Source organism: Meles meles, chromosome 21 (assembly GCF_922984935.1).
Source record: "Meles meles chromosome 21, mMelMel3.1 paternal haplotype, whole genome shotgun sequence".
NCBI classification, from domain to species: Eukaryota; Metazoa; Chordata; class Mammalia; order Carnivora; family Mustelidae; genus Meles; species Meles meles.
In genome coordinates, this window is record NC_060086.1 from 10172659 (window position 1) to 10185991 (window position 13333).

Sequence of the window (13333 nt, forward strand, 5' to 3'; positions counted from 1 at the left end):
TATTGAGCCTATGCCATCATATTGTATTTTGGCAGTGAGAAATACTTTGAGAACAAGGGTTATCAAAAAGCATGGGGAGGAGTGCCTGGGTGGCTCAGTGGGTTAAGGTCTCTGCCTTTGGCTCAGGTCAGGATCTCAGGGTCCTGGGCTCAGGGATTGAGCCCCGCATCGGGCCTCTGCTCTGCAGGGAGCCTGCTTCCTCCTCTCTCTCTGCCTGCCTCTCTGCCTAGTTGTGATTTCTCTCTGTCAAATAAATAAAATATTTTTTAAAAATACTTCTAAAAATAAAAAGATGTACAAATAAATAATTGTACAACCATATGCTTGTCATCTATACAAAGGAAATATCAGAATATCCTCCAATATGAAGGTGGGTTCCCCATTCCAGGGTTCCCTGTACCTTTCAGGACGGAACTCCTCAGGCTCTGGCCAGAGATCCTGATCGCGGTGAAGAGTAAAGACTGGCACCATCACCACTGTCCCTTTGGGAATGAACACACCACTGATCTCCACATCTTTCTTACAGACCCTCTCAAGTCTACCACCAATTGGGTATAATCTCAGAGTTTCATCCAACACCATGTCCAGATACTCCATCTGTACAAGGGCATCATAAGTGGGTGGTGCCTAGAAGGAAAGAAACAGATTTTGATACATTGAGATTTGGAATCAACATTCAACTCACTCTATACACTCCTTCTGAAGTGTTAGGAACACCTAAGAATCATCTATTTCCGTAAAGGGCATTTATGGATGTTTTAATATCTACCATCTCCTTGTCCACTTAGTGGGCCACTGACATGTGTGCAATAGTAATGACAAGGGGAGACGGCTGGGACAATCCCCTAAACAGGGACTGAAATCCATTCTAGGTAGTGATTTTTCTTCTTCATGTAAACAAAAGAGACTAAGACTGTGACACTTAATGGTTGTTTTTTTTAATTTTTTATTTAAGTCCAATTTAGTTAACATATAGTGTATTATGAGTTTCAGGTGTAGAATTTAATAATTCATTACTTGCATATAACACCCAGTGCTCATTATCAGGTGACCCCCTTAACGCCCATCACCCAGTTACCCTATCCTTCCATCCTCTCCCCTCCAGAAGCCCCCAGTTTCTTTCCTATACTTAAGAGTTATAGTTTGTCTCCATCTGTTTTTATCTTATTTTATTTCTCCTTCCCTATGAGCCTTAATTATCAGTGAAATATGTTGAAGTCACCATTTCCTTTCAAAACAGAGGTCACACACACACACCACAGAAGAAGAACATACAACAGAAAATATCTGCTCTTCCACATAAACTCTTCTAGTGGAAATATCCTGCTTCCTATCTTTTCAATTATATTTACAGTATTTAGAGAGAAACACTATATTACATAAAAACCATAATTAGGGGAGACACTAGTTCCTTTCAACACAAAGAGGGGTAGGACTGGATGCCACCGACTGAGGGAACACAATTTCTGTTCCAGGAAATATTGTGAAGGGGATCAGATCTCAGCACCACCCTCTGTCTGGGGTTGGTCTCCTCATTGTTGGTCTGGGGGTTCACTGTTTGCCCAATAAGCCACTTCAGCCCTGGAGGCCAGGTCTCTTCATAAGCTGGGAGCTCCTCTTTAGGCAGCTCTGCTTAGTTCCTTGTTCCCCAGCCAACAATTAGTCCCCAAGTTCCAGATAATACAGGTATAAGAAAGAGGAGCCTCTTTCCCCAGTACCACCAAACAACTATATGAAGCAGAGACTCACTCCCATGCTGGACATGCAAACGTGAGTTAGAAGTAAACCTTTTTATGAAAACCCACTCGATTTGAGAGCTAGTCTGTTACTGAGATATAACCAAGCCTATTCTGACTCCCTCCTCAATAGGACCCACTCACCTTCTTAGGGAAAGTCGCATCAATCTCCTCCTGCAGTTTCTTCTGGACATCAGGGTGAGTGGCCAATTCATACAGAAGGAAGGAAAGAGAAGTGCTAGTGGTCTCGTAGCCAGCAAAAATAAAGATAATAGATTGGGCCACGAGTTCCAGATCAGACAGAGCTAAAAGGAGAAGAGAGACATTTGAGCTAAAACAGATGGATGTCTATCAGACACATGAAAAAATGCTCATCATCACTAGCCATCAGGGAGATTCAAATTAAAACCACACTGAGATATCACCTTACACCAGTTAGAATGGCCAAAATTAGCAAGACAGGAAACAACATGTGTTGGAGAGGATGTGGTGAAAGGGAAACCCTCTTACACTGTTGGTGGGAATGCAAGTTGGTGCAGCCACTTTGGAGAACAGTGTGGAGATTCCTCAAGAAATTAAAAATAGAGATTCCCTATGACCCTGCAATTGCACTATTGGGTATTTACCCCAAAGATACAGATGTAGTGAAAAGAAGAGCCATCTGTACCCCAACGTTTATAGCAGCAATGGCCGCAGTCGCCAAACTGTGGAAAGAACTAAGATGCCCTTCAATGGACGAATGGATAAGGAAGATGTGGTCCATATACACAATGGAGTATTATGCCTCCATCAGAAAGGATGAATGCCCAACTTTTGTAGCAACATGGACGGGACTGGAAGAGATTATGCTGAGTGAAATAAGTCAAGCAGAGAGAGTCAAGTATCATATGGTCTCACTTATTTGTGGAGCATAACAAAGAACATGGAGGACATGGGGAGATGGGGAGGAGAAGGGAGTTGAGGGAAATTGGAAGGGGAGGCAAACCATGAGAGACTATGGACTCTGAAAAACAACCAGAGTGTTTTGAAGGGGCGGGGTGTGGGAGGTTGGAGAACCAGGTGGTGGGTAATAGGGAGGGCACGTATTACATGCAGCACTGGGTGTGGTGCAAAAACAATGAATACTGTTACGCTGAAAATAAATAAATAAATTTAAAATAAAATAAAAGTCAGTAAAAATAGGAAAAAATACCACATTTTAGATGATGAGAAATCTATTTGAAACTCACATTTCCTTTGGAGGAAAATGTAAAAGCAATCCAGAATCAAACTCACAGTGGTTTGCACTCTGATGTCTATCTTACAGAGCCAGAAAAGCCAGAAGTTGTTTTGACCTGGTTATTCCCATGGCCTATTCTCATGGTCTTGACCATCCATTCCTGCTCATGCCACCTTCCCCACCAACACAAATAGGTGATTTCAGGAAATGGCATTTCATCTAATGTACACAGAGTTATCATTATGTCCTTTGAAGAATCCCAACAGGACTTCAGTCCTAAGTCACATAGGATAGTATTCTCTCCCAGGAAAATTTAAATCCTTTCCACTAAAACAGAATATAAATTTTTTTTAAAGATTTTATTTATTTATTTGACAGAGAGAGATCACAAGTAGGCAGAGAAGCAGGCAGAGAGAGAGAGGAGGAAGCAGGCTCCCCGCTGAGCAGAGAGCCAGACGTGGGACTCGATCCCAGAACCCCGAGACCATGACCCGAGCTGAAGGCAGAGGCTTTAACCCACTGAGCCACCCAGGTGCCCCCAGAATATAAATTTCTTTAGAGAGTTTGCAATGCTAAGGCTTAATTGTCAGGAAAAATGAATGATGGTTTACCTAAACATATTTGTGGGAACTTAAAAGAATACCACTGGACCAGAGATAAATCTTGCTGCCCCAAATGTGGGATCTGCAGCATCTGGGGGATTATTAGAAATGCAGAATATCAAACTTCACCCTAGAACAATCGAATCAAAATCTAACCTTTCATGAGATGTGGTGACCTGTGTGCACAACCTATCTTGAGAAGCACAGTGTATACATTTCCAAGGTTTCAGCTAATAGAAGACCTGGCACACAACTTCTCAAGTGGATGAACTCCAGTATGTACAGAAACTATGACACAGACAAAGTGAGAAGAGTGGTGACTAAACTAGGATAATTCATACCATTAAAGGAGCAGAAGAAAGAAGTTGTCAATAGAGGGTACTAGCTAGCAAGAAACAGACAAACTGAATCCAGGGAATGGCACTAGCAATGCCTATACAATCATAACCTGAATGTCACCTTCCTTAGTGAATGGCCCCACTCTGAATATAAGTTGGCATCTCCTTTGATTTTTCTCTTGGCAGAAACTCAGCATCGTCATGCTCTAATTTCTTTCATCAGAACTGTGTCAGAACATTTAGATAATTAGATAATCAGGACATTTAGATAATTAGATAATTCCATGTTCATGTAATGAACATGGTACCTGCCACCAACATGTAAGTCACAACTAAAAACAATACAAAAAGTCTAAGAAAGGTCTGTAGAGTTGTGATATGACAGTCACACTTTCTGTGATGCTGCTGTGGATAAATTCAACAATCAGAGTCTTTTCCCTGATTGCCATGAGCCCCATGATAATCAAAGTTAGAGCTGTGCTGTCCAATAAGATAGCTACTTGCCAGATGTGGTTATTTATATTTAAGTTTTACTTAGCTATATTAAATACAATATAAGATTCAGATCTTCAGTCATACTAGCCACATGTCAAGTGCTCAATAACCACATGTGTGTGGTAGTTCTGTACAGAAACAAGCATATATAGAATATTTCCTTTATCATAGAATGTAGTAGAACTAGAGAGAGAGAGAGAGAGAGAGAGAATATAATGATGTAGGAACACGTGGGAGACTCAGTCTGCCTCTGGCTCAGATCATGATCCCAGAGTCCTGGGATCGAGCCCCATATCAGGTTCTCTGCTCTGTGGGAAGTCAGCTTCTCCCTCTCTCCCTCCACCTGCTTGTGTTTCCTCTCTCACCGTCTTTCTCTCTCTCTCTCTCTCTCTCTTTCTCTCTGTCAAATAAATAAAGAAAATATTTTTTTTAATTTTTAAAAGAATAGAAGTTGACATCATAATAGATACAGATATATAGATATTAGTGGTGTGGTAAAGTAAGCCCATCATTTTTTCTCTAGAGTAAGCTGTTATATATTCAAGAATTTTGTGAGGTGGTTGTCAAACCATACATGGCTTAAAATTAACCACAATTGGTAATAGGGAGGGCACGTACTGCATGGAGCACTGGGTGTGGTGCAAAAACAATGAACACTATTATGCTGAAAATAAATTTAAAAAAAAATTAACCACAATGGAAATATTTATGTCACAAAAACAACTATAAATCAAGCCCCCTTTTTTCTTTCAGATGCAGATACCATAATTTGATCACTGGTTATGGATATAGAAATATTTATGTTGATCAGTCCTATGTAAATATAGTTGACATTCTGGGCTTGACCTACTGATAGGAAATAGAAGCAAAGACACCATCATAGCAATAAACACTCCTCGACCCCAGATTCTGGTTTCTAAATACCATTCTCACTAAAAGGAAACAGAGCTTCTTGGAGAAAATGGTTGATTCCAAGGGCTCATCAAGGGAAACAGAAGAGAAACTGGAAAGTCTCACACCAGAATGCAAGGAAATGCTCAGTAAATAATATGGCAAAAGGATACAGAATACTCTGTGTGCCATAGTGGTGGATACATATCACTATACATAGGTCTAAACCCATAGCATATACAACACCAAGGGTGAACTGTAATGTAAACTATGGATTTGGAGTAGTAATAATGTGTCACTGTAGGGACCTTGTCTATAACAAAATTACCACATCGTGGGGGATTTTTTTTTTTTTTGGTTTCAGCTCAGATAATGATCGATTTTTTTCCCCATTTTATTTATTTTTTCAGTGTAACAGTATTCATTGTTTTTGCACAACACCCAGTGCTCCATGCAAAAAAACACCCAGTGTAACAGTATTCATTGTTTTTGCACAACACCCAGTGCCCTCCCCATTACCCACCACCTGTTCCCCCAACCTCCCACCCCTGCCCCTTCAAAACCCTCAGGTTGTTTTCCAGAGTTCATAGTCCCTTATGGTTCGCCTCCCCTTCCAAAAAAATTTTTTTTAATAAACATATAATGTATTTTTATCCCCAGGGGTACAGGTCTGTGAATCGCCAGGTTTACACACTTCACAGCACTCACGATAGCACATATCCTCCCCCATGTCCATAGCCCCCTCCCCCTCTCCCAATCCCACCTCCCCCCAGCAACCCCCAGTTTGTTTTGTGAGATTAAGAGTCATTTATGGTTTGTCTCCCTCCCAATCCCATCTTGTTTCATTTATTCTTCTCCTATCCCCCGTGGGGGATTTTGATAGAGGGGGGTGCTGCATGTAAGTGGGGCAGGGGGAATATGGGATAAATCACCGTGTCTTCTACTCAATTTTGCAGTGAACCTAAAACTGCTATAAAAAATAAAGTCTACTGAGACACCTGTGTGGCTCAGTCGGTTAAGCCTCTGCCTTCAGCTCAGGTCATGATCCCAGGGTCCTGGGATCAAATTCTGTATCAGTCTCCTTGCTTGGCAGGGAGCTTGTTTCTCTTTCTGTCTGCCTCTCACTCTCCTGTGTTTTCACTCTCTTGCTCTCTCTAACAAATAAATAATAAAATCTTTAAAAATAAATAAATAAATGAAGTCTACTGAATACATAAAAAAAGAAGTTGAAAGAAAAAAAAAGGACACAGGAGCCCAAATGAAAGGGCTTACAGAGGACAAATTTGAGAAAATTAATAATCCAAATAAAAAATGGTATAAGAGACTAAGTTAGTAGTATATGAGATCATGCTGACATATATAAATAGACAAATACAGAATATTGGATGTTATATTCAACTAGTGAATTGTTGAACACTGCATAAAAACTCATGATATACTCGATGCTGGCTAACTGGACATAATAAAAATAAAAATAAAAAATAAATAAATACAATAATGATGATGAATGGAAAGCTCACCCTAACAATGGCCTATCACTTCTTACGTAGAAGCAATGGTAGAAGTAGAAAGGCATCATTTCAACCATCATAGTAATAATGGTTTTAGTCAAATACCATCCATGGATGATGAAAGTAGTAGGTGATGGCTTAAAGAGAAACATCATATGTACACAGTCACAAAGGCATCCTACACCAGTTACTTCTTAATTACAAAAGGAAAAGAAAGGGTGCCTGGGTGGCTCAGTGGGGTAAGCCTCTTCATTCGGCTTAGGTCATGATCTTGGGCTCCTGGGATCGAGTCCCACATCAGGCTCTCTGCTCGGTGGGGAGCCTACTTCTTCCTCTCTCTCTCTCTGCCCACATCTCTGCCTACTTGTGGTCTCTCTCGGTCAAATAAAAAAATAAAATCTTTTTTTAAAAAAGGGAAAAGAAAAACTTGCAGTAGATTAAGCCAGTTTAACCAAGTGTTCCATGTGAAGGTCACAATACTGCGGCCAGGTGCCTCCTGATGTGATGAAGCCTTGATGTGAATTTCCAGGCAGAGGTTCTGATTCAGTGGGCCTGAATTAGGCTGGAGGATTGCCATTGCAAGCAAGCTCCCATGTGGCAGACCACTGAGAGCTTTGTCTATCATTGCCCTTTGAGCTTTGAACAAACTGTGGCTATTTTCTTATGGAAAATGCTCTGACTACCATTTGTATCTGAACATGTGTCTTCCTTTGATGTTGTGATATTCCATCTGTTAAAAATCTTCCTCTGTATCTCAGAACCATCTCCTGTAACTGAACCACCTCATCAAGAATGCTCTGAAGGTCTCCTGATTTACCTTTATGCATTTCCATTTCTTTGGAATTCTGGGAGTTAATCATCAGCTGGAGAAAGTCCACTCGGTGCTAGACACAAAAAGAGACATTTCAATGACAAAAAGTCACTTGTGAAGCCATAAATACTAACTTCTTTCCTGAGTATATGAAGCCTTTACACCCAGAAATCTAACTAATGTTGTCAGAGACATCAGTGAACAAAAATACCCAGTTACAAATCTTGGAGAGCACGATATTTCCCTGACAGGAATCCAGCCTTTATGTCCCACTGCTTTTTGGTTCTTGCTCTCTCTGTTCCTCAGCTTCTCTGGCTTTTGAACACAGCTTCCTTGCCCATGAGTTGCCTGCTCCCTCTCCTATCACACCTACTAGCTCAGGAGAAAGTCCCTGATCTTAGTGCTTTTGTTTTTTCAGCCTCAATTCTTAACGAATGGCCATATATGCCAATCCCCTGGCCTCTGCAGGAGGCTTCTGTGTCAGCATGTTCCAATGCTCAACCCTCCCAGAACTCTGCACAAATTTAAGAGACATCCTGGGGTACCAGCCCAGTCTCCCTGTCCTGACACATCCTAGTGCTGGCCACCAGGCCCCAGGAAGGCAAAGCCTGTTTGGCCAGCTTGCAGCCTCAGTACCCAAAGAAGACACCTGCTCACTCCAGACTATGACAACCTCAAATTTAACATAAGCAGGTGCCTAAGGGGAACTTCCACTGGAGAATGTGTAAGAAAAGAGGCTTGGAATTGAAGGGATTCTTTGCCATAGTAAGATATGGCAAAATTATACTACCAGAAAAATGATTTTACACAGTAATTTTTATGTTTTGACCATTCATTGAAGGGAAGTGGTAGTTTTTCTCTCACCAAGCTGCTGCAGTGGCATACTAGTTGGCCTGCTTATTCTTGAATTTTAAACATCAGCTGACTCATCTTCTTATTGCCTCTCCTGACCTCTACCTCTTCATTCTCTCTAAAATGTTAGAAGTCTCTTGCCCTAAACTCTAGAGTTCTCTATTTACCATAAAAACATACTTAGTAGTGTGCACATCAGATGTATACAGCTCAATAGAAGACCAAAGGTGAATATGCACAGGTAACCACCACTGGATTTACCTTTTGTTTATCTTTTAGGCGACTTTCCTTCATCCTTTTTATAGAGTTCTTGAAAAAATCAGTAACGCTTTTTGGAAATACTGAGATATTTAACATTTCAAAAACAGGGGTAAGGAATGGAAACAGTACTATAAGAAAAAAACAACAACAATGGAAATATCAATGAAAATGCAAAATTTCTCTGGAGCAATTATAATTTCATCTACCAACCTGAGGATTAAAAGACACCAGGATTCATTCACATCAGGAGTTAATCCCTCTATGAACTTTACTCGAATTTTCAAGCCAGTGGCTGACCCAGAGCAAGTCAGATCCAAAGGAATGGGATTACATTCCCAGATCTCTTAGACTTTTACTTTTGGACTAGAGCATATTTAGAAACACCAGACCATAATATGTTACTTTGATTTATCATGCTGTTTAACAAATTGTATCAGATGGAAAAATACATAGTACGTCCTTCAACTACAATAGAATAAAACTAGAAAACAAGAACACAACCAACATGGAAAACCCACGAATCTGTGGAAATTACACAATACACTTTTACACAGCCAGTCAGCAAAGAAGAAATCTAAAGGGCATTTTAGAATTACTTGGAGAACACAAAAATGAGGAAACCACATACCAAAACTCATGGGATGTAGCAAAAGCAATGACTGGAAAGAAATTTTTCATTATATACGCCTATCTTTAAAGAGAACCAAGATTTCAAATATATGACCCAACACTCTGTCAAAAACATGTCAAAGAACCCTCTTACACTGTTGGTGGGAATGCAAGTTGGTGCAGCCACATTGGAAAACAGCATGGAGATTCCTTAAGAAATTAAAAATAGAGCTTCCCTGTGACCCTGCAATTGCACTGCTGGGTATTTACCCCAAAGATATAGATGTAGTGAAAAGAAGGACCACCTGTACCCCAATATTCATAGCAGCAATGGCCACAGTCACCAAACTGTGGAAAGAACTAAGATGCCCTTCAATGGATGAATGGATAAGGAAGATGTGGTCCATACACACGATGGAGTATTATGCCTCCATCAGAAAGGACAAATACCCAACTTTTGTAGCAACATGGACGGGACTGGAAGAGATTATGCTGAGTGAAATAAGTCAAGCAGAAAGAGTCAAGTACCATAAGGTTTCACTTACTTGTGGAGCATAAGAAATAACACAGAGGACATGGGGAGATGGAGAGGTGAAGGGAGTTGGGGGAAATTGGAAGGGGAGGTGAACCATGAGAGACTATGGACTCTGAAAAAGAACCTGAGAGTTTTGAAGGGGCGGGGGGTGGAAAGTTGGGTGAGCCTGGTGGTGGGTATTATGGAGGGCATGTATTGCATGGAGCACTGGGTGTGGTGCATAAACAATGAATTCTGGTACACTGAAAAGAAATTAAAAAATAAAATATTTTTTAAAATGCCAAATACATGAGCACACTAAATCAAAAGCAAGCAGAAGGAAGCACATAATACAGACAAGAGCAGAAACTTAGGAAATAGAGAATAAAAAATGAGAGAAAATTTAAAGAAAGCAAAGCTGATTCTTTCAAAAGACCTTTAGCTAGACAACCATGGAAAAAGGAGAAGAGATTCCAATTGCTGTCATCAGAAGGGAAAGAGGAGATTATTGCTGACATTACAAAACTAAAAAGGACTACAGGGAATACTATGAACAACAGAATGCCAATAAATTAGACAAAATGGAAAATTCCTAGAAAAAGAGAAACTAGAAAATGACCTAAACACACACACACACACACACACACACACACACACACACACACACACACAGAGAGAGAGAGAGACAGAGAGAGAGAGAGAGAGAGAGGCAATCTGAAAGACAAATAAAAGGACTGAGTTAGTAGTGAAGAAACTACTGACAAAAAAGAAGCTCAGCTCCAGGCGGTTTCTCAGGTGAGTTCTAGCAAATATTTAAAGTGCAATCAACACCAATTTTTCACAAATTCTTCCAAAAATAGAACAGGTAGGAACACTTCCAAACTCATTCTACTTGCCCAGTATTACACTAATACTAAAACCAGACAATGATATCACAAAACAACAAAATTACAGACCAATATACTCTTATGACATAGATCCTCAAATCCTCAACAAAATACAAGCAAACTGAACCCAGAAACATCAAAAGAAGGATATACCATAACCAAGATGGGTTTATCCCAGCAATTCCAGTTTATATAATACAATAGAATGACAAAAAAATTTTTAAAACCACACAGTCATCTCAATAAAGCCAGAGAAAGTATATAACAAAATTCCAGCACAATTTAGCAATAAGAATACTCAACAAACTAGAAGCAGGAAGGAATGTCCTCAATCTGATAAAGGGCATCTATGAAAAATTCATAGCTAACACCATACTGGATATAGACTGGACACTTTCCCATAAGATTAAACAAATCGAGATGTCTCTATCACCCTTCTATTCAACATTTTACTAGAAGTTTTAGCCAGGAAATGTATGCAAAGAAGAGAGAGAGAAAGAGAGAGGGAGAGCAAAAGAAAAGGAAAGGGTGGGAGGAAGATGGATGGAGGGAGGAAGGAAGGAAGGAAGGGAGAAGGAAAGAAGGAAGGAATGGGAAACAAAAGTTATTCATAGAGGAAATAAAGAAGTAAAAGCATCTCTATTATCAGACAGCTTAATGTTGTACATAGAAAATCTGAAGGAATGCATTAAGAGTCTATTGGAACTAATAAACCAGTTTAGCAGGGTTTCAGAATACATGATCAACATACAAAATCAATTGTATTTCATAAACTACAATAAAAAAATCCAAAAGCAAAATCAGGAATATAACTCCTTTACAATAACATCAAGAAGAACTGAATACTTAGGAATAGCTTTTTTTTAAAACAAGGAAATATATTAACTGATATCTTCCTAAAAATATAAAATGAGAGCCAAATGGTTTAATTGCAGAATGTGGAACAGATTTAACAAAAGCAGTGCTATACTTTGAAAACCACAAGTACTGTTGAAATAAATTAAAGAAGATCTGTGTAAATGGAAAAATATCTAACCATGAATTAGAACTTAATATTGTCAAGATGGCAATACTCCTCAAGCTGATCTAGAGATTCATGCATCCCTATCAGAATCCTAGTTGGCTTCTTTGTCAAAATTGACATACTGAATTTAAAATTCATATGGAATTGTAAGAATCCAGAATGACCAAACAATCTTGAAAGAAAAAAGAATAAAATTATAGAACTCCAACTTCCAGTTTCAAAACTTAGCACAAAGGTATAATGATCAAGACAGTGTGCTCCACATTCTCTTATACCAGACACAAAAATAAACTCAAAATGGATGGAAGACCTCAATATGGGACAGGAATCCATCAAAATCCTAGAGGAGAACATAGGCAGTACCTCTTCAACAATGGCCACAGCAACTTCTTTCAAGACACGTCCCAAAGGAAAAGGAAACAAAAGTGAAAATGAACTTTTGGGACTTCATCAAGATCAAAAGCTTCTGCACAGCAAAGCAAACAGTCAACAAAACAAAAGAGGAAACCCGTGGAATAGGAGGGGATATTTGCAAATGACACTACAAAGGGCTGATATCCAAGGTCTATAAAGAACTTCTCAAACTCAACACCCAAAAAAACAGATAATCATGTCAAAAAATGGACAGAAGACATGAACAGACACTTCTCCAATGAAGACATCCAAATGCCTAATAGACACGTAGAAAAATGTTCATTAGCCATTAGGGAAATTCAAATCAAAACTACATTGAGATACCACCTTACACCAGTTAGAATGGCAAAAATTGACAAGACAGGAAACAAGAAATATTGGCGAGGGGAACCCTCTTACACTGTTGGTGGGATGCAAGCTGGCATGGCCACTTTGGAAAACAGTATGGAGGTTCCTCAAGACATTAAAAATAGATAAAATAAAATAAAATGAATCAAGTTGGATTAAACATGCACTCTTAAAAAAAATAGAGCTACTCTACAACCCAACAATTGCACTCCTAGGTATTTACCCCAAAAATACAGATGTACTGATAAGAAGGGCCACAGGCACTCCAATGTTCATACCAGCAATGTCCACAATAGCCAAACTGTGGAAGGAGCTGAGATGCCCTTCAACAGATGAATGGATAAAGAAGATGTAGTACAGATACACAATGGAATATTATTCAGCCATCAGAAAGAATGAATACCCACCACTTGCATCGACATGGATGGAAGTGGAGGGGATTATATTAAGTGAAGTAAGTCAAACAGAGAAAGACAATTATTATATGGTTTCACTCATATGTGGAACATAAGCAATGGCACAGAGGACTATATGGGAAGGGAGGGAAATCCAAAAGGGAGAAATTAGAGAGGGAGATGAACCATAAGAAACTATGGAGAACAGTGTGGAGATTCCTCAAGAAATTAAAAATAGAGATTCCCTATGACCCTACAATTGCACTACTGTGTATTTACCCCAAAGATACAGATGTAGTGAAAAGAAGGGTCATCTGTACCCCCAATGTTTATAGCAGCAATGGCCACGGTCCCCAAACTGTGGAAAGAACCTAGATGCCCTTCCACGGACAAATGGATAAGGAAGATGTGGTCTATATACACGAT

At 39.5% G+C, this 13333-nt stretch overlaps 1 protein-coding gene across 1 annotated transcript in view; it reads right to left on the reverse strand.

The window, feature by feature from the left end:
- LOC123933456 (cytochrome P450 3A12-like) overlaps positions 1–13333 on the reverse strand; it is a 48393-nt gene that overhangs the window by 12622 nt on the left and 22438 nt on the right. The window contains exons 8-11 of the mRNA XM_045992642.1: positions 8717–8844; positions 7610–7676; positions 1881–2041; positions 401–627 (exon numbers count right to left, since the gene is read on the reverse strand). Of these exons, the coding sequence (XP_045848598.1) occupies positions 401–627; positions 1881–2041; positions 7610–7676; positions 8717–8844 (583 nt within the window). The remainder of the gene's footprint in view (positions 1–400; positions 628–1880; positions 2042–7609; positions 7677–8716; positions 8845–13333) is intronic.